Source organism: Cebus imitator, unplaced genomic scaffold (assembly GCF_001604975.1).
Source record: "Cebus imitator isolate Cc_AM_T3 unplaced genomic scaffold, Cebus_imitator-1.0 Scaffold50, whole genome shotgun sequence".
NCBI classification, from domain to species: domain Eukaryota; kingdom Metazoa; phylum Chordata; class Mammalia; order Primates; family Cebidae; genus Cebus; species Cebus imitator.
Genome location: NW_016107365.1, coordinates 5,984,727 through 6,007,402, shown reverse-complemented (window position 1 = coordinate 6,007,402; position 22,676 = coordinate 5,984,727). Strand labels below are relative to the sequence as shown.

The window sequence follows — 22,676 nt, the reverse complement described above, 5'->3', positions numbered from 1 at the left end:
CTAAGATCATGCCAATGTACTCCAGCCTGGGAAACAAAGCCAGATCCTGTCAAATAAATAAATAAATAAACAAACAAATATTGAAATGAAGACATCTATGCCAGAATTCTATCCCCAAATAAACAGAGGATATGGTGATGATATCCAGGGAGCATGCATTTTCTTGGTAAAGCTCTCCTGGAGTAGCCAGGTTGACAGCTATTAATTAAATGATCTCTAATCCAAGATGGGATATTATGCTGGCGTGGATAGTAGTCAAGGACATGCAACTGACCTAGAAGGCTGGCCTGCTGTTGACACCCAGCAGCCCGAGGAAACCTTCTCAAGCCTTAAGTGACCCCAGCCACACTATCTTCCACACTCCCCCACCCCTACTTTTCCTAAGAATAAGCCATAAGCTTTCTAAAGAAACAATCTCTGTCATCAGATTAGGAGACAGAATTGCCTTCCCAAGCTTTATCATCCAGTATTAAAAATATAGATGCCCCCTCCCTAGCATAGTAGTTTCCATTGATGAAACATTCTACTACACCATGGGTCTCAAAGAAACTACTCTTAAAGTCTTTTCAATTTAGAGATTTTTTTTTCTTTTTGAGAAGGAGTCTCATTCTGCCACCCAGGCTGGAGTGCAGTGGCACGACCACAACTCACTGCAGCCTTGACTTCCTGAGCTCAGGCAATCCTCCTGGGTCAGCCTCCTGAATAGCTGAGAGCACAGGTGCATGCCACCATGCTCAACTAATTTTTAATTTTTTTTTTTAATAGAAACGGAGTCTCCTGACATTGCCCAGGTTGACCTCAAACTCTTTGGCTCAAGAAATCCTCCCATTTGCCTCCCAAAGTACTGGAATTACAAGCGTGAGCCACTGTATCCAGCCTCAGTTCAGAGATTCTTACTATTAACTTGTGTTTTCAAAATTCACACTTCCTAGTAAAAGATATGCTAAGATGGACAAGGAAGAATCTGGCTAGAAATCATGTATCAGGATTCAGAAAAGTTACATCTCAAAGATATTGCTACCGAAATGCAAAAGGTTGCCTTTCAAGTTGGAAGAAAAAGGAAAATCTGATTTTTCTTTCTTTCTTTCTTTCTTTCCTTTTTTTTTTTTTTTTAGATGGAGTCTCACTCTGTCCCCCAGGCTGGAGTGCAATGGCACAATCTCGGCTCACTGCAACCTCTGCCTCCCAGGTTCAAGTGATTTTCCTGCCTCAGCCTCCGGAATAGGTGGGATTACAGGCGCCCGCCACCACACCTGGCTAAGTTTTGTATTTTAGTAGAGACAGGCTTTCACCGTGTTGGTCAGGCTGGTCTCAAACTCCTGACCTCGTGATCCACCTGCCTCAGCCTCCCAAAGTGCTGGGATTACAGGCATGAGCCACTGCTCCTGGCCAGGAAAATCTCATTTCAAACATCCTTTCAAAAAAAAAAAAGCACATATCAGCCAGGCATGATGGCAAACACCTGTAATCTCAGCACTTTAGGAGACTGAGGGAAGCAGATCACTCGAGCTCAGGAGTTCAAGACCAGCCTGAGCAACATCGTGAAACCCCATCTCCTACTAAAAATACAAAAATGAGCTGGGCATGGTGGCGCACACCTGTAATCCCAGCTATTTGGGAGACTGAGGTAGAAGAATGGCTCGAGCCTGGGAAGTGGAAGTTGCAGTGAGAAGTGGAAGTTGCAGTGAGCCAAGATCGCACCACTGCACTCCAGCCTGGGTGACAGAGCCAGACCCTGTCTCAAAAAATAAATAAATAGGCCAGGCATGGTGACTCATGCCTGTAATCCCAGCACTTTGGGAGGCCGAGGTGGGTGGATCACTTGAGGTAAGGAGTTTGAGACTGGCCTGGCCAACATGGGGAAACCTTGTCTCTAATAAAAATACAAATATCAGCTGGGCATGGTGGCAGATGCCTGTAATCTCAGCTACTTGGGAAACTGAAGTAGGAGAATCACTTGAACCCAGGAGGTGGAGGTTGCAGTAAGTTGAGATCCCACCACCACAATCCAGCCTGAGTGACAGTGCAAGGCTTCATCTCAAAAATCAATCAATAAATAAATAATTTTAAAGCAGATGTCACAAAGGTAAGGTAGCACTGCCTTTGAGGTAATGATTAAATGATAAACCCTTTTCAACACTAATAAAACTACACCAAAGAATAACTCAAATAAGTGGCAAATCCCTCCCCACCATAGACACACACACACTTGAACAATTTTCAGAGCAATCTCCCATACCTCACCCCCTTTTGAGGTAGGGTAAACATAAATTTATTTTTCAAATGTAGAAAGAAGCTCAGACCAGCCTGGGAACATAGCAAGACTGTCTCTACAAAAAATAATTTTTTTTAATTAGCTGGGCATGGTGATGTATGCCTGTCATCCCATCTACTCAAGAGGCTGAAGTAGGAGGATTACTTGAGCCCAGAAGGTCGAGGCTCCAGTGAGCTGTGATGATGCCACTGCACTCCAGCCTGGGTGACAGAGTAAGATCCCTGTCTCCAAAATGAAATAGAGCTCAAAGAAGTTATATGCAATGTCACACAGTAAGTGGCACCTCAGTCTAGGCCCTCAGATGCTAGATGCAGGCCTTGCTATCACAGCGCTTCTCGTCTCTCATTGGTCTAGGTGACAATACTTCCATAGCTACCTCCGTTTTACAGCATGATGCTGAGGCCAAACAAGACTAACCTATCTTGTTTTGCCTGTACATTGCTCACAAATGTTTTCCTTCCAATCTGAGTGACTAAGGTAGCAAATGCATTCTCCAGCTGAAAGACACTCCAAAGCTTCCTATTATTTTATAAAAGCTGTGGTCACATTTGACCCCTGAAAGCATCTGGTCATAAACCCTATATAAATTCCATCTTAGAAATGCCATCTAGCAACTCCTGTTGAATGAGGGAATGGTCACCAGTGGCTCACCTCTTCACAGGCTCTTCAGAGTTCACTTTGTGAGTCAAGAGAACAATCCACTTTTATGTCACAACCTTTATTTCCCCATGGACATTAGCTGACTCATTACTACCTTTTACAGATCTGCTTCCTACACACTTTACTTTCACAATTTTTTTTTTTTTGAGACAGTCACGCTCTGTTGCCCATGCTGGAGAGCAGTGGCATGATCTCGGCTCACTGCAACCTCCACCTCCTGGATTCACGGGATTCTCTCGCCTTAGCCTCTGGAATAGCTGGGATTGCAGGCACATGCCACCAGGCCCGGCTAATTTTTTTTGTATTTTTAGTAGAGACAGGGTTTCGCTACATTGGTCAGGTTGTTCTTCAACTCCTGGCCTCCAGTGATCTGCCTGCCTTTGCCTCCCAAAGTGGTCCAATTACAGGTGTGAGCCAACGTGCCCAGCCCCTTTCACAAATTATTAACTGCAACAGCTTCACAACTATAGAGTCCTGGGCCTCTTAATGTTTCTGTCCCTCATTCTCTGTCTATGCATGTACACACATACATACTTGAAAAATTATATTGCCATTGAATCCTCCCAATAACAGATCTGTCTTTCGCAGTAATTTTCATAAGGCAGAATTTGTAGCTAAAGAGAACTTTGTATCTTGAGCAGCAAACGGTAACTGTTACAATTTTTCTAACTTAACTTTTATAGTCTAACTATAAAAACATGTATAGCTGAAAATTTGAAGAAGAGAAAAAAATATTGATCACCACATATCTCATTACCTACACAGAATCACTGCTGACTTGTTGGCTTACGTACCAGACAGTGGGGACACAGCATTGACCAAAAGATACAGTCCCGATTCCTCGTGGATTTTACTGATGTTCTATTTTGTCCACATTATTCTCAGAGTAATAAACGTAGAACCATATTTTTCAAAAACACACATTTGCTTTATTTTTTCAAGGGTAATATAGCATATAGTAAAAACTATTTTGGATCGTATTCCCACCCTGGCCCCCAGTCCCTCTTCCCAAAGGCAACTTCTAAAAAGATATTTGCATAACCTTCTAGAAATATTCACATGTCCACAGGTCGAGGATGTCTCTCCCCGTTTGGTTTGTCTTATTTGTCCTACTTAGCAGAGCAAGGTACACATTTTCAGAGATATCAAAACTGCATCACAGAAGCACATTATAAGCTCTATTTGTTTCTCAGAGTTCCCCTAATCCAACATGAAAAGTTACAGGCAGAGTCCACACTGAAGAGGAATAAGCAAGCACAATCCTCCAAACTTTTAGCCAGTTCAAACTAATAGCAAAGATTAGACTGGAGAACTGAGGAAGAAAGCTTTGAGACTGTCGCCAGAATCAGTGCCAAAGCAGGGAAGGGCCTCAGGTGACCCTGGCTCTCATGGAGAAAAAGATTATCTTTATATATTCTTTTTGATTTTATTTTTGTAGAAACATGCTCTTGCTATGTTGTCCAGGGTGGTCTTGAACTCCTGACCTTAAGCAATCCTCCTGCCTTAGCCTCACAAATTGCTGGGATTATAGGCTTCAGCCACCATGCCCAGCCTTATATATTCTTTACAAATTAATGTGTCTTTGTTTCCTTTGAAAAATAAAACTCATTAGTAAAGAACAGAATAGAGAACAAGAGCATGTTTGTATTAGCTCTATAACTACCAGTTCTTGGACAATTTCTTAAGAGTTCAGCATGCAGCAAGGCTGTGGTGGGCTGCCTTACTAGATCTTGCATGAGGAAGCACAGTTTAGGGAGTAGGTGAATGGAGAGTCATATTTCACGGGGCAGCCTATGGGGCTATATTACCAGGCTTCTCATCCCACCCTAAGAAGCCTGCTTCATCTAGGACTGGGGCAAAGAACAGAAAAGCGACAATTTCAAGGACCAAGACTGGCTGATTACAATGGTCCCTTTTGGGGGAGGTGAGGAATAGAGTGGTTTATTAGCAAACATTTATATGAAACGTATTAGAATAAAAAAAAAGTGGGCACACGAGTTGCAGCCCAGGTTTTCAATTCCTAATGGCTCCAACATTCCAGTTAGTCCTGTTATGAACACAAAGCTCCATTAACTTTGTAGAGACGGTGAGGCCTGAGGGATGTTAGCTGAACCCAGTGTACCAAGTGTACTTCCTCTTCCTCATCTTCCTTCTAAACTCCCACAGGACTGGGTTGACCACAAGGTTGGCTGACCCTGGCAGCTAAGTCAAACTCTACATTCTGAAGCAAGTGGAAAGATTAAGACACATTTCAAGTAGTTTCCTCTTATCTAGATAGCATTATAAGCCCTAAGACTTTTAGACAAGCAGCAACAGCAGCAGCAGCAATGACCAACTTCAACTTGGAAGCCTAAATGAAATAAGAAAATGCTTGGTAACTTCAGAGTGACACCTCCAAGACCCCCTTGTAAGATGGCAAATATGCAACACAGAAACCCAAATGTTCTCCCCTCCCCAACTATATCTGGAAACAATAGAACATATTAGATTTTTTTTTTTTTTTTGAGATGGAGTATCACTGTCGCCAGGCTAGAGTACAATGGCGTGATCTTGGCTCACTGCAACCTCTGCCTCCTGGATTCACGCAATTCTCCTACCTCAGCCTCCTCAGTAGCTGGGACTACAGAAGTATGCCACTACGCCCAGTTAATATTTGTATTTTTAGTAGAGACGAGGGGTTTTACCAGGTTGGCCAGGATGGTCTCGATCTCTTGACCTTGTGATCCACCCACCTTGGCCTCCCAAAGTGCTGGGATTAGAGGCTTGAGCCACAGCACCCAGCCTATATTAGGTTTTTATGTATACATAGACAGGGATTAATTTGGTTCCCACCCAAATTGATAGATCTATTTCCATATAGATAACTTAAGAGTTTTCTCATTCTCAAGAGAAAATAGGGCTAGGATTGGGCACAGTGGCTCACACCTATAATCTCAGCACTTAGGGAGATTGAGGTGGGTGGGTTACGAGGTCAGAAGTTTGAGACCAATCTGACTAATATGGTGAATCCCCATCTCTACTAAAAATACAAAAATTAGCTGGGTATGGTAGCGTGCACCTGTACTCCCAAGTACTCAGGAGGCTGAGGCAGGAGAATCGCTTGAACCCAGGAGGCAGAGGTTGCAGTGAGCCAAGATCGCACCACTGCCCTCCAGCCTGGGTGACAGAGCAAGACTTTGTCTCAAAAGAAGAAATTTGGTCCGGGTGTGGTGGCTCATGCCTGTAATCCCAGCACTTTGGGAGGCCGAGGCGGGTGGATCACGAGGTTAAGAGATCGAGACCATCCTGGCCAACATGGTGAAACCCTGTCTCTACTCAAAAAAAAAAAAAAAGAATGAAAGAAAAAAAAAAGAAAGAAATTTGTTCCTCACAGTTCTGGAGGCTAGGATGTCCAAGACTGAGGGGCCTGCATCTTATAAGGGCCTTCTCACTGCACCCTAACATGGTAAAAGGAATCACATGGCTGAAAGAGAGAAAGAAGAAGGTGAAACTCATCCTTTTACAGAACCCACTCTTGCATCAACATTAACCTGTCACGAGGGCAGAACTCTGGTGGCCTCATCGCCTCTCATTACCCTACACCTTCCAACACTATTGCATTGGGGATTATGTTCCGACACATGAACTTTGGGGAATACAGTCAAACCACAGCGCCTTCCAAATCACATTTGCTTCCCACAAGGAAGAAAAGCAAACTTAAAGCCATACCAAAATTAATTCTATAAAATAAACATGAACCTGTAAAGTAATCAAGGCCCAGGTTAGTATGTGGTTTACAAATCAAACATTCAAGAGATACTGTAAATAATGCGGTCCATAACATACCCATGTGTTTTCACTTACTTGACAAAAACTTGCAAGCACCATGAAGAGTAACTATGATATCAGAAATGCCTCTTTATCCTTCTGATGCTCTAGTGCATCAGAACCACCTGGAGGGCCTGTTAGAACTCAGACTGCTGGCCCTGCTGCAGAGTTTCTGATTTGGCAGGTCTGAGTGGGGCCTGGGCATCTGCCTTTGCTACAAGTTCTCAGGCAATGCTCCCCTGCTGCTGCTGCTGTTGCTGCTCCAGAGACTGCTCTTTGAAACCCACTGCATTTACTAAATAAACAGCTGTCAGCTCCTCTTAGGCACCTTGGCAGGAAGAAGTCATACATAATACACGATTATAAAATTAAAGGAAAGTCCAATTAGAGCTTAGTAAATTCCCACACAAAGTCTAAGTGAAAGTTCCTCAGGCAATTGCCAATAAATTGGAAACACAGTCTAAGTCATTCTTCAACAAAACTGGGATGCTGGTCGTTGCAGGACAGTAAATCAGTGAAATCTGAAAGGTAAACATTGCCACAATGGATGGAGAGAATGAGGAAAAAGGAGGTGGGAGAAACCCTAGCCCCTAGAGAATTCAGTTGTCAAGATCCTTGCCCTGCTTTAAGTGCAGCTTGGTGTTTTTTTTTTGTTTTGTTTTGCCTGTTCTTAGAGAATTCACCAATCATGGGCAAAACCATCCAGCAAAGCTGTTAATCCGAAAGACACAGCCAAACCCAGAAACACAGTGAAGGGCCGCTGAGCAGCTGGGAGAGAGAGCACCAAATGCTCCCATCCCTAAGTGTCGCCACACCTGCCTCCCCGTCACTCACTTCACTGGGCCACTCACCTATGTCTCTAATGAAAAATTTGGGGTGTTGTTTTTTTGAAAGCATCTCAAACAACAAGAAGATACGTCAATGTGGGGTTGTGTCAGGTGCCTCTCCTCAGGACAGCTCCAGTTGTCCCTTATTGCCTACATAAATAGAAGATTCCACAGTATGTCCCTTACCTCCCGTCCGCAGAGTCTATCCACACATCCTAAGTGGCCACCCTTCCAAACTACCCACACTACAAATATACTAGCATGCCTTTCAGGTTTTCCTCTGACCTTCCTCAAGGTGATTTCAAATTCACAACTTTCATGAAGTCCTCCCATTGTCCCCATCCAAATCCAACATTCTCATTATCTTCTCTTCCACAGAACTTGGAAGGGCACTAAAAGTATAAGCATTTTTACTTGTCACTCAGATTCTCTGGTAAGCTGTCAGCAGCTAAGTGGCATTTCATTCATCACAATATTTTGCTAGTATTAGGTGCTCGATTAATTGAAACAATTACAACTTGTTTAGCACCATGTGCCAGGAACCACATCAGCCACCTCTATGGATACATCATTTCCACAACCTCTTGAGGTACTGGAGAAAACCCCAGGGCTACTGAGGCAGGCAATGGAAGTCTATTCAACTCCAAAGCTTTTGCCATTTCATCACTACCATACTGCCTCTCAAGAGAGAAAAATAAAATAGGGCAATAAGGTGACAAAGTATCAGCTTGCAGGTCTGCCGTACTACTGCGAGTTTCTACTTCATTTCTCAACAATCCTAGCCTTTAAGGTATGGCCAGTGTATGCAATAAAGTATGTTTTACAAATTATCCTGTTTGCAATCACTGGGGCACATGTCACTATATTATTATGGAAAAGCCTTTCTTTCACTTCAGCACCTCACAGTAAGAGATGGGATGTCTCTGAATATACATTAAATCTTTTGCTAAAGCTTAGATATACTCTATAAAAAGCCCATGTAAGTCTGGGTGCCGTGGCTCATGCCTATAATACCAGCACTTTGGGAGGCTGAGGCAGGCAAATCACTTGAGCCCAGGAGTTCGAGAGCAGCCTGGCCAACATGATGAAACCCCACCTCTACAAAAATACAAAAACTAGCCTGGCATGGTGGTACATGCAAGGTGCACCCCATCTTTACTAAAACATACAAAAATTAGCTGGATGTGGTGGTGCACGCCTGTAGTCCCACCTATGTGGGAGGCTAAGGTAGGAGAATTGCTTGAACCCAGGAGGTGGAGGTTGCAGTAAGCCCAGATCTCACCACTGCACTCCTGCCTGGGTGACACAGCGAAACTTCATCTCAAAGAAAAAAAAAAAAAAGAGACAGAGAGAGAGAAGAGGAGAGGGGGATCTCACTATGTTGTCCAGGCTGGAGAGCTCTGGCTATTCACAGGTGTGATCATTGCACACTACAGCCTAGAAATCTTGATCCTCCTGCCTCGGCCTCCCAAGCAGCTGTAACTACAGGTGTATACCATCACATCCAGCATAAATAGCTAGAGGTTTCTATATTTTAAGAGAATCATGACAAACACCTGAAAGACATAGAAGGGGTGAACATTTATGATTCAGGGGCAGCAAACTGGCAACAGCCAATGAGGAAAGTCTCCAGGATCTGACAGTGCTACTTCCAAGCTGCCCTGCCACCAGCTAGCAGCATGGCTTTGAGACAATACCAGGGGTTTCAGCTTCTTTGTGAAGTGGGAAGACCACTGGCCCTCTCAAAGGTCATAATTCACAAACCTTGGTTCCAGATCCCATATTAAAATGGCTGCACTGTAGGACTAACCTGACCCTATCAAATCAGACGCTGAGTAGCCTTTGTTTCTCTTTTGGTTACCATGAAGATGTGGTAAACATTGATCTGTTTGTATACTAGCTTTTTTTTTTTTTTGAGGCAGAGTCTCGCTCTGTCACCCAGGCTGGAGTGCAGTGGCACCATCTCAGCTTACTGTAACCTCTGCCTTCCGGTTCAAGTGATTCCCTCTGCTTGGGATTCCCCTACTTGGGATTTCCCTGCCTCAGCCTCCCAAGTAGCTGGAATTATAGGCGTGCACTACCACACCCAGCTAATTTTTTATTTTTATTTTTTTGAGACAGAGTCTTGCTCTGTTGCCAGATGAGTGCATGATCTCGGCTCTCTGCACCTCCAGGGTTCAAGCGATTCCCCTGCCTCAGCCTCTCAAGTAGCTGGGACCACAGGAGCACACCATCGTGACTGGCTAAGTTTTTGTATTTTAGTAGAGTCAAGGTTTCACCATGTTGGCCAGGATGGTCTTGATCTCCTGACCTCTTGATCTGCCCACCTCACCCTCTCAAACTGCTGGGATTACAGGCATGAGCCACTATGCCCTGCCTAATTTTTTATATTTTTAATAGAGATGGGGTTTCACCATGTTGGCTAGGCTGGTCTTGAATTCCTGACCTCATGTGACCTCATGAACACCTGCCTCAGCCTCCCAAAGTGCGGTAATTACAGGCGTTAGCCACCATGCCCAGCCTTTTAAATAGAAGGGGCTGTTAAAAAGCTTGCAGAGTGGGAGGGCAAAGGACAATAGTAAGTCATTGGTTCCCTAGAGAAAAAGGGGTTAACACCCCAAATAACACTAAATTCTAAAACAAACTGGGTATTACAAGCTTAAACTCTCCCAAACAAGTCATTCTGGCTAACAGCATGTGTAATTAAAGTTAAAAGCACACTAAAATAACACTTTAGCTATTGACCTTAAAGATCCTTCTGAAAAAGTCAACCAAAACACCAGCATATGAGGGAGCAGCATGACTTTTTGTCTATTGAAGACAGTATCGCAAGTCAAGGCTGCATATACCCTTCCGTGATTCAAATGAAAGCACTGATAGGACGTTACAGCTGAGCTGTGCTAAATACAGACTTACTCAGTCCCCCTTTACACAACTGGATTTAACTAGTTCAGAACTTAAATTTCATCTCAGATTGGTCCTTGCAGAGGGATAAGAGTTTAGTTGCACTAACCATCCCAAAACTCCAGTTTCCGAGTAACTTAGAAACCTCACTATTCAGACAACAGCAGAGAGCAGTACTCAGAAGCTCACAGTATCAGGTCAGGTGTGGTGGCTCACACCTGTAATCCCAGCACTTTAGGGGGACCAAGGAGGGAGGATTGCTTGAGCCCAGAAGCTGGAGACCAGCCTAGGCAACATGGCAAAACCCCATCTCTACAAAAAAAAAAAAAAAATACAAAAGTTAGCTGGGTATGGTGATGTGTACCTGTAGTCCCAGCTACTCAGGAGGCTCAGGTAAGAGGATAGCTTGAGCCTGGGAGATTGAGGCTGCAGTCAACCATGATTGCACCACTGTACCCCAGCCTGGGAGAGAGAGCAAGATCCTGCCTCCAAAAAAAAAAAAAAAAAAAATGCTCGACCAGAATCTTTCTCAATCCCCCTTCTCCCCCGAACCCCCTATGGATTTAGGCGGCACTTTTTAAAAGAAGCAAACAGTATTACTGGGTATATACCCAAAGGATTATAAATCATTCTATTATAAAGACACATGCACATATATGTTCATAGCGGCCCTGTTTACAATAGCAAAGACCTGGAACCAACCCAAATGCCCATTGATGATAGACTAGACAAGGAAAATGATGTGGCACATATACACCATAGAATACTATGCAGCCATAAAAAACAATAAGTTTGTGTCCTTTTTAGGGACACAGATGAATCTGGAAACCATCATTCTTAGCAAACTGACACAAGAACAGAAAATCAAACACCACATATTCTCACTCATAGGCAGGTGTTGAACAATGAGAACGCATGGACACAAATGAGAACACACGGACACAAATGAGAACACATGGACACAGGGAGGGGAGCATCACACACTGGGGTCTGTTGGTGGGGGGCAAGGGAGGGACAGTGGCCCGGCAGGGGAGGTTGGGGAGGGATAACATGGGGAGAAATGCCAGATGTAGGTGATGGGGGAATGGAGGCAGCAAACCACATTGCCATGTGTGTACCTATACAACAGTCCTACATGTTCTGCACATGCACCCCAGAACCTAAAGTACAATAAAAAAAGAACAACAAAGAAAGAAGAAGCAAACAGTAAAACACTGATCCCCATTTTTTTGTACAATGTATCTCATGAAAGGAAGGCTCTGAATCTTGTAAAGGGTAGGAAACCACAGCTCTTGCCTATGCAATCATTAGAGACAAACTGTAGGCACTTAAGTGTTGATTGGGTTATCAGTGGTAAGAGAAGTCATCTGTCTAGTCACAAACCCCTCTTTTTCTCTCACTGGTGTTTTTAACGCTCAAATAACTGGAACAAAAGTTATAACAGATCATGGCAGCAATGTGTTTTCAGAATTAATTTGGCAAGTACATCATAATTCATCACAATAACACAAGTTATTTGGAAATTATACCTAAGCATAAGAGTCATCTGAATTTGGTGGAGCACAGAAACGCTATATATACAATATATAGTATATACTATGTTTATGTCTGCATTAGTTTAAACAGCTACCTACTGTCACTTCCCTTTTCCACCTCTTCCTTTCAGAATTGCATTACTGAATGGTTTCAGCTTTGTTTGTAGTATTAACATTACACAAAAATAACTTCACAGATTGCAGGAAGATGTGGCCAACAACAGCAAGAATTAAATAGAAACTGTCTATTTAATTTCAATCCAGTGCTCCTGTGTGCAAATCAGGGAGACTTCAGCAATTTTGCATCTGTCAGAAACCTGAGAAGAGTCTGAGCCCTCATGGAGAACTCATTGAGAAATCCCTCAAGCGCAATTTAGTATGTGGCCTTTTACAGACACTCAGCCTGGTACAGAGGAGAAAGACCATAACAGTCTCGAGCTGAGTTAAAAAAAAATACTGCATTAAATGACAATTCACGTGGATAGGAGAGATAGCAGAACAGAAGCCCAGACCCAAAATAAGCAATAGACAGCTTAATTCAAACTGCCAAAAAGTTGTGTTTAAAGCCCAGTCTCAAACATCTCAGAATGTTCAGCACTAGAACTGAAATTACAACAATGTATTGCCACTTTGTTTTTAAATGCTAGGGATAAAGACTGTTATAATTTGGGGTTTTACTGAACCACTACTTACCAAACCAATAAACAAGAAAAAGCACAGCCCTAGAACACAACAGAGCAAGGACAATCCTGTGTTATCCTTCCCTAGCCTTCCCAAGAAGAACTCAAGCGCTATTTTCAGTCTCATGTTGATAGGAGGCTCAGAAAGCCAACAACAACCAGAAATTATACTAACACACCAAAGAGCTCTCTTCTGCGTGAATAGGCAATGTTAGGTAATGCCTATTAACGCTGAAGTCTACTCTGCTAGATATCATGTTATGAATACACTGAACATACACCATTCATAAACCAAAATTATAAAAGTGTTCATTTTAATGACGTAACTGTCATATTAAAGCCTTAATGTTTCAGGGTGACAAGTCTGGAAAGAAACATAGGCAAATATTTTCCATTTTTGACAGTGTTAAGTGACCAATGAATGCCAGCACTTGATGAGCGGAGGGAAAGTAACTGGGAGTGATTCCAACGATATGGAACACCACCCCCTTACACCATCTTGGTAAGGAAAGCTGGATGAAGATTTCCAAAGAAGGCCACCCTGTGGAGTGGGCTTCAGGCTTGCCAGATCTGGACTCCCTCAATAGCTTCTTCTGGAGTGCACTTAAAACACAGATTTCTTCGGTGAAAATCAAGCAGCATCACAGATACACATGCAGGGATTGACAGAAATGCTGCATTAATGTACCACATTCATGGAAATTTTGCACTGTGTATTGCTAATGAGGGCCAACATCAATCATGTAGTAGCAAGAAACCATTTGCTCACATAGATTCACCTCGTTTACAGAACTTTGCGGTTATTTTATCATTTCACACAGTGAAACCACCATATGTTCTGAGAGCTTGTCACATTAAAGTACTTCCAACTCTTGTAATTAGAAATAATAGTGTTTTTTTAAAAAAATAAGAGACTGATGTTCTGTTTCTTGTAATTAGAAATAAACATTACTACAGTGTTAAAGTACTTCCACCAACCTGAAGTTGTCACTGCACACACTGAATGAGGACAGCGTTCCTCCTAGAACTCAACGGGCTCTGCTGTCTGTGTGGTTTACCAAAGGGCAAAAAGCTGGGTCTCAGTCAACTGCTGAGTGCATTAGACTACAGAGGTTGTAGTCCTCAGGCCTCCACCTCATGGCAAGGGTAACACAGGAAAGATAACCTCCCATCTTCGACATCCAGGGGGGAGGAGGGGAAAGAACAGACACAAGTTGAGGAGCCGTTTTTCAGTTAATCAAGTCAGCGGCCTTACGACCCATCCAGAAACCACACACACATACAAACAAAACACCCTGCTGGAGGTATCACCGCCTTAATCCGAACCTGGTACCTCTGCCACCAAGGCCAGCCTGGGCAAAGATTAACCTGTGGTCCTCGGCTTTGGGTTCACTGACAGGGCCACCTTGGAGAGACAGAGCGGGCCAACTTTCTGTTTGTTTTAAAGGAAATGCTTCCTGGCACATGTTTAGGACTCTGAACTCTGCACATGAAGCCACGTGGTTGGTGCTAATCTGGCTCCATCCACTCACGATCGGCCAGAACAACCTCTTTCCGAGGGCAGCCCCTGGCTACCGGGTAATCGACACCGTCTCATTCAAGTCACCCGGGCTCCCACGGGATTCCCCTGGGCCCAGTGCCTCGACCTCTCCACACAGCAATCCTCCGGCGCGAGGGGAGCGGGGAGGAAAAGGGTTGGGGGGGTTCTGCAGGGAGGGACTAACACCCGTGAGGCCAACGGCTCTAGCGGTTCAGGTGAAGTCTGAGGGCGCGGGACAGGAGGAGACGCCCGCCCTTCCAGTCAAGACGACTTTGCACTACAGAGTGCGCCCCACGCGCAGTGCCCACCTGTAGCCACAGCAAACAAACTTTCCACCCCCTCTGGGTTGGAAGAATCCGGTTCCTTACGCCATCCTCTGGCCCCAGCCCGCGGCGGCCCGGAGCTCCGCGGACTCCTCACCTGATACCCCTAAAACCCCAACCTGGTCTGTCCCAGAGCGCAGTCCCCACACTGCCCGCGCACCCCGTTGCCGTATGCAGAGTGGAGGGTCCAAGTTGCCATCTGGAGATTAGTAATTGGGGGGAGGGGGAACGGGGAACGCCGTTCACTGCCCTTTGCAACTCCAGCTCCCAACTTTGCCAAGCCGCGCAGCCGGCTCCCTTGGCTTCATCAACACGGTCCTCGGGGAGGAGGCTCCCCAAGGCCAGCGGGAGCCCCGCGCGCCCGGCGCACTTACAGCCATAGCGAGGTCTCTGCAGCAACGGCAGCTCTTCGTGGGGCATCCTGCGAGTCTCCGGGGGCCCGCCCGGGGCGCGTCCCCCGCGGCTCCCCTCACTGGCCAGGCTCGCGGGCTCTGCGCCCCGCCGGCGCGCTCGGATCCCGCCTCTCGCCGCTTTCCCCTGGCCGCCCCGAGATCGGCGACCCGCTCCCTCGGTGCTCTCTCGCCAGCGCCAGCCGCGGCCGCCGCGCGCTAACACTCGAGTAAAAGTGAACTCTCCTCCCTTGCTCCCTGGCCGGCCGCCGCCGCCTCCCGCAGCAGGTTTCCTTTCTCCTCCAGCCAGGCCCCGTTATTCTCCGCGGTGGGAGCGCGCGCCGAGACGCAGCGACCCCTACCGCGTGCCGGGCGCAGCTCCCAGGCCGCGTGGACCCGCCCCTTCTCCCCCGAGGGAGAGGGAAGGGGCCGAGAGGGACGCCGGGCCGGGACCCCCTGCAGCTGGGGCCTCCGCGCAGCTGGCGGCCTGGGGGTGGCGGCCGCCCCGCCTGATTTCTCACTTCTGGAGCGTTTCGAGGGTGGAAGTGAACCAACGCGGAGAAGTGCAAGAAAAACCGCAGAAGTCACAGGCAGTGTCCGGGGTGTTGCTCAGTTACTGAGGGACAAACAGCGCGGTTCCTTTTCCTCTGGGGAGACTGCACGTTGACTTTTGTTCTTCGGTTTTTTTTTTGTTTTGTTTTTTTGGCTTCGAAAGTTGCTTCTGTCACTTTTTGTCTACAAAATACAGGGAGTGTGTGTGCTGGAGGAAAAAGATAAACCAAGCAACCACTCAAAACACAACCGCGAGTCATTCCTCTCCCTCGGATCACCTTGTGCCGGCCCCCGCCCCCGCCCCCGCCCCAAAGTGCAGAGCTGTCGCTCCGGCCCAGCTGGGGTCTCAAGCCACAGAAACCTTTTCCGGCCAAGCTTTTAAGGAAATTAAACTGCATGTGGCTGTTTTGAAATCGGGGTTTTCATGCGGTCGCCAGGAGCTGTTTTTCTCTTTGTGCCGGAGCGTGATAAAATCTGGAGGGAATGCGGGGCCCTTCTATACCTGTGCCCTCACCTGTTGGACCATTGTGGAGTGGGTGGATGCCGATGATGGGAAAAACAAACGGAGGGAGGGCGATAAGCAATTATTCATAGCCTGGCGCGGCGGCTCACGCCTGTAATCCCAGCGCTTTGTGAAGCCGAGGCACAAGGATCCCTTGAGCCCAAGAGTTACAGACCAGCCTGGGCAGCATAGCGAGACCCCGTCTCTACAAAAAAATATTAAAATTAGCCGGCGCGGTGGGTGCGCCTGCAGTCCGAGCTACTCAGGAAACCGAGGTGGGAGGATTGCCTGATCCTGGGAGGACGAAGCTGCAGTGGGTTGTGAGTGCTCCTGCACTCCAGCCTGGGTGACAGTGCAAGACTCTGTCTTTTAAAAAATTAAAAAGCAATTATTTCTCTGAGGAAATGGTGGCACCGTGACACTAACCATTTTTTTTATTATGCAAGGATACAGAAAATGACCAGCTGTTTTCCATTTCATATGGGCGATGCAGTCCTTCTCAAACACGTTGAAACTCAGATTCTTGGGCCCCACCCTCAGAATTTCCGACTCAGTGGGTCTGGGCTGGGGCTCATGAATTTGCATTTCTAATTTCTAGCAAACTGCCAGGTGATGCTGATACTGCAGAGCGTGCTTAGAGTGGCTCTGTGAGTAGTAGATGCGCACAGGGACGCAAGCTGGGCACAAGGAACTCTCAAGTCACACGGGATAGCAAAAGAAGTATTTTTTTTTTCCTGATGGCGTTAGATTGTCACCTGTTTGGAGTGGGATAACTGGGATTTTCCTTTTTTTTTTTTTTTTTTTGGCTTTCTTCCCACCCCCCGCCCCCCACAAGAAGTTTTGCTCTTGTTGCCCAGGCTACAGCGCAATGGTGAGATCTCGGCTCACCGCAACTTCCACCTCCAGGGTTAAGCGATTCTCCTGCCTCGGCCTCCCGTTTAACTGGAATTATAGGCATGCACAGCCACGTTCAGCTAATTTTGTATTTTTAGTGGAGACGGGGTTTCTCCATGTTGATCAGGCTGGTCTCGAACTCCAGACCTCAGGTATTCCACCCGCCTCAGTCTCCCAAAGTGTTGGGATTATGGGCATGAACCACCGGGCCCAGCTGGGTTTTCCTTTCTTAAAAAACAGATGCTTCTTATTATAAGAACAATTCAAAGGTGAAATGGCTACATTTGAGGCACAGCACCCTGTCAATCAATAGTCGCCCAGAGGAGAAATGTGGAAGGGGATTTTCCTATGTGTTAGGAGATGCTGAACTAAATGATATCTAAAGTTCATTCCATCTATGTTGTTCCATTTGTCAAGTATTAACAATTAAGCCCTTACATATACCAATTTTCATTTGAGTGTATGATTTAGAGCCCAAATAAATGGGTAGTCTATATATTTAGAGGTAGGGGGAAAATCACTGTAAACTAAAATGGTCTAGGAAGGTGATAGGGTTTGAAAGTATGGTTGAGGTGGAAGTGTGTTAAGAGCTGGATGGAGGCTGGGCGTGGTGGCTCACGCCTGTAATCCCAGCACTTTGAGAGGCTGAGGCGGGCGGATCACGAGGTCAAGAGATCAAGACCATCCTGGCCAACACCGTGAAACCCCGTCTCTACTAAAAATACAAAAAAATTAGCCGGGTGTGGTGGCGGGCCCCTGTGGTCCAAGCTACTCGAGAGGCTAAGGCAGAAGAATCGCTTGAACCCAGGAAGCAGGGGTTGCAGTGAGCCGAGGCTGCGCCACTGCACTATCAGCCTGGTGATAGGGCAAGGCTCCATCTCAATAAATAAATAAAAGAGCTGGATGGAGTGCATCCAAGGGAAAGAGTCGATCGGGTGGAGCCCAAGATTGGGCTGGATTGGAATAGTGATCCTGTTGTCAGGTTGTGAAGGGCCCTGAGTGTCTGGCTAAGAGGACTGGAGATTATTGTAGAAACATTCAAGAACTCTTAAAAGTTTTGAGTATGGACACTGCAGAATGCAAGGGAGTTTACGGAAGGTGAATATTGGAGCAGGTGATAGGATAGGTTGGGATGGGACAACCTGGAGATGTTGACACCCCATGGAAGGCGTTTGGACAGAGATTGGAGAGGTAAGAGCCTCAATGAGGCTGACATCAGTAAGGGAGATGAAGGGGGTGTTTTAATACACACAAGTTGATGCCATCAACATGTATAGATATCACACACACTAAGAAGTAGATTAAGTAAATATCTGTTAATAGTAGAAAGTGAAGGTTAAAGCATAAATAGGTGATTGGGAGGGCAGTAGTTCTAAGTTCATGTTCTAGCTGGTCAGCTCTTTAAAGGATCAGAGGTGGTGTCAAGGCTCTGTCTGGGCAATCTTAGAAGAACTTAAAGACTAAGAGGAAATTGGAAAAGCAAATGCTCTTGTTATTTGGCAAGTGCTAAAATTAATCATGGGCATTTTGGGCCAGGCACAGTGGCTTGCTCCTGCAATCCCAGCACTTTGGGAGGCTGAGGTGGGTGGATCACAAGGTCAGGAGGTGGAGACCATTCTGGCCAACATGGTGAAACCCCGTCTCTATTAAAAATACAAAAATTAGCTGGGCGTGAGGCTGAGGCAGGAAAATCGCTTGAACCCGGGAGTCACAAGTTGCAGTGAGCTGAGATTGCACCACTGCACTGTGGCTTGGTGACAGAGCAAAACTCTGTCTTAAAAAAAAATAATAATAATGGGCATTTTGGTCTGCACTAAGTGGGTAACAATACCGTCGCACAGGTCACTTCACCTCAGCATCTCAGAAAAGAAATTTGCCTGCAGAGTGCTGCACTATTTTCTCTTCGGGGTTGACATTGGAGAATAATTCAAATAGATACAAGGCAATGTGTCAGCTTACTTTGCCATCTCACTCATCTGATTGTGCTTGCAAGAATATTAAAAACAAAAATGAAGGCCATCTAGTGAAAAAAGCTTTTTCAAGAAGATGGTTGTTTTCTTTAATATAAAACAAAAGAGAACACTAATAAATGACTAGACATGCTAAAACAATTTTTAAGCAATGTTTTTTTTAAAAAAATTGATTGTTTTTCAAGGCCCATCTGTTTTCTTTTGACAAGTTAAAATAAAGGTATTTGGGAAAATGCAACTTTTAAAATAACAACAGATTATATTAAGAAAATCAAAAGGGGAAAAAGAGTGTGTTTGATTAAAATCTTAGCACATTTTAATATTCTATTTGCCTTTGAAATGATTTGGTTATTTTCCAATAATATCATTTTAACATGTATACCCAAAATCGTGACAGTCGCCGGAAATGACGAATGAGGAAATCATAGGAGAGAAATTATTCAAGCCATTTTCAAAGTACTGGGAGCACTTGGGTTATTAAAGTTTTGTAACTTGTTCCCATTCCCAGAAAAAGAGAGATGCTGAAAAGAAACAGAAAGCACACTTTATTGCAAAGGAGACTCCTATGTCTAAAAAGAAAACTGTTAAGGTCCAACCTGAAATTTACAAAAAAATTAAAAAGAATCAGAAATGAATAAAACAATCACTGTTTCAGTTCTCAAAAACAAAAATGGGAGTAGTGGTGTTAGAAGAGGAAACACTATAGAATGATGGCTTCTTAGCATCATTTTACAACCAAGGAAACTGAGGTAGAGAGAGATGCATGGTTTCCATAGCCATGGAAAAATAGAGCCTAAACGACATTCCAGGCCTCCTGAGTCTCTGCCCATTGGTTTTTCTGCTGTACATATTTTTGTCAATATATAGTTTTTTCAAGAAAATTCTTTTTATGTCACTAAAGCCTATAATTGGGGAAATTTTTCAAATATTTTATGAATGTTAAATCAGTAAGTCAGCAATCTTGCCTTTTATCTTTTCTCATTTTCTAAGCAATTCAAAGTTTGGAAACACAGTCTAGACTTTAATTTTAGCCAATTAAATACACTACATATAATTCCATTATTATTTTTCACATTTCACAGTTTAAGAAAGTTTGAGCTCAAGTGATTCTGATAAGGCAATCCCCAGGGTAGCCTGTAAAAGAGCAGGAAGAGAAAGCAACATTGATTTTTAGGTAGTCCCCTTCGTTCCTTTTAAAAATAATAATATAATAATAATAATATTTTTTGCAGCAAGAGTCCCACTATGTTGCCAGGCTGGTCTCAACTCCTGCCTATGCCTCCCAATGTGCTGGGATTGCAGGTGTGAGCCACTGTGCTCAGCCCCATTCTTTATCTTCTTTATCCTGCATTACTGCATTAATTTTCTCAATTGCATGTATCACCTGACATATTGTATATTGGATTCTTTGTTTGTAATTCCACTCTAGAATGAGAGCTGCTTATTTTTATTTTTTATTTTTTTTTGAGATGAGATCTCACTCTGTCACCCAAACTGCAGTGCAGTCATGCAATCTCAGCTCATTGCAGTCTCCACCTCCCAGGTTCAAGCAATCCTCCTGCTTCAGCCACCAGAATAGCTGGGATTACAGGTATGCACCACCATGCCTGGCTAATTTTTGTATTTTTAGTAGGGATGGGGTTTCACCATGTTGACCAGACGGGTCTCAAACTCCTGACCTCAAGTAATCTTCCTGCCTCAGTCTCCCAAAGTACTGGGATTACAGGCATGAGCCACCACACCAGGGGGAATTCGAGCCTCTTAACAACTGGAACTTGGTCAAATTTACCATTGCTGTGTGTCCAGGAGATGTAGCAATGCCTGGTATGTAATAGCTGCTCAATTATTTTGTTGCAATCATGAATTTACTATGATAAATTATACACACCAGTCAATATACTTGAAATACTTGTTACTTTCATTCTGGTAACAACTCTGGGAAGAAGATAGAGTGATCCTTATTTAACAGCAAAGCAACAGATTCATAGAGACTGTAGTATATGGCAGAGCTGGGTTTGTCTGAGTCCACACAATTTCCGCAACAGAAACTGGTAAATTGAACTACGAGTTTCAACATTTTCACCTTTTTACTAAATACATGTTGTCTTTTCCCAGGTGAACACTAAAGGACCTACTACAAATGACCCCAAGTCACCATCATCTATTTGCCATGACAAAGAACTAGGACCCTGGGGACCAGTTGGTATCCAGGCAATAGTTCTGATTATAGTTTTACTGCTAATCCCTTTTAGTTCCTTGGTCTTCTATGCATGAATGAGACAAAATATGAATGGTACTTACTAAAGGGCTCTCTACCACAGACCTGTAAAGTTGTTCTGAAACAATGTTTTGAAATCACGTATGCTTTCCCATTGACTGTACTCCAAGCATGTTTTATCTTAATCTCGATTGATCTATCTTTGGCAGTAGCTCATTGTCCTAGCTTTAATCTTCCCTGCCTGACACATTCCCTTCTAGAAGATTCTGTATTAATTGATTGATGACAGACAAACTTCTAGGTGACCTACGAGACCTTGAATATTTTGAATGAAGCTTCACAATTTATTAGGAAATAAAAATGAAAGCAACCATTAGGTGACAAAGTTTAAATGTTTAACAAGTGTGGGGAATCGGGAACTCTCATACAGTGTTAATGTTATAACATACATGCGTAATTATAAACACATGAAATATTACATATGTTGTGATAGATGCATATAGTAAAAGTATGAAAAACATGTACAAGAAGAACATGCCAATGTCAGAATAGAAACAACCTCTGAGAAATTAGGGAAGAGAATGGAAGCCAAGGATGCAGACAAAGAATATCAAATATATCTATAACATTTAATTTCCTTTTTAAAAACTAGAGAAAATATGACATTTGTTATATTCAGGGAATATGTTCATAAGTATTTAATGTTTTATCCTCTATGTCTTTCTTTTGTTTGGAATGTTTTTCAATTTTTTTTTTTAAGGAACAAGTATTCTGTTAATATATTCAAAGTAAAAATAATGTCTTAGCTTGTTGGTTTACCACTTTTTAAAGTTCAGATTTAAGTTTTCTCAATACAGGCAAATCTATGTTATTTCAAAACAAGGCCCCAGTGAGATGTTGACGGTGGCAATATGAATATGCAAACACATAAGTCTTTCTAGGAAGGTGTTTCTGATTTATTGAAAAAGTTGTGGCTTCTACCCTAAAACTCAGCTCCTTCCTACGGGGCTGCAAAGACCTGCTAATGACCAGCATCTCCATTTTGGGATTGATCAGTGACTCCTTATCCTCCTGTTCGTACTTACCAAGGAACAGCTCTTCACGAATGAAGAGCTGACCATAGGTCTGGCCTATTGTTGAGGCAGAAATTGCCACACTGTCATAAAGTACTACTTACATATTTTTGTGGGTCCTGCTTCATTATAAAGTCCTTCTGGGCTAGGTATGGTAGCACATGCCTGTAATCCCAGACTTTGGGAGGCCAAGTTGGAAGATCACTTGAGGCCTAGAGTTTGAGACCAGCCTGGGCAACATAGCAAGACCCCATTCTGTAAAGAAAAAGGAAAAATATTAAGAAAAATAAAATCAAGTCTTCCGGTCTTTCTTTCTTTTCTTTTTTTCTTTCTTTCTTTTCTTTTCTTTATTTCTTTCTTTTTCTTTCTTTCTTTTTTCTTTCTTTCTCTTTCTTTCCCTCCTTCCTTCCCTCCTTCCTTCCTTCCCTCCTTCCTTCCTTCCTTCCTTCCTTTCCTTCCTTCCTTTCTTTCCTTCTTTCCTTCCTTCCTTCCTTCCTTCCTTCCTTCCTTCCTTCCTTCCTTCCTTC

At 44.1% G+C, this 22,676-nt stretch overlaps 1 protein-coding gene across 2 annotated transcripts in view; it reads right to left on the bottom strand.

The window, feature by feature from the left end:
* IQGAP2 (IQ motif containing GTPase activating protein 2) overlaps positions 1–15,701 on the bottom strand; it is a 306,128-nt gene extending 290,427 nt beyond the window's left edge. Inside the window, exon 1 of one of the 2 annotated variants that reach the window (XM_017527675.2) lies at positions 14,926–15,701. In XM_017527675.2, coding sequence (XP_017383164.1) covers positions 14,926–14,971 — 46 coding nt within the window. In that variant the 5' untranslated portion in view covers positions 14,972–15,701. Of the gene's footprint in view, positions 1–14,056; positions 14,877–14,925 lie in introns of those variants that run through there. The other variant, XM_037738181.1, reaches the window with a different exon arrangement.
* Between the last annotated feature and the right edge of the window lie 6,975 nt (positions 15,702–22,676).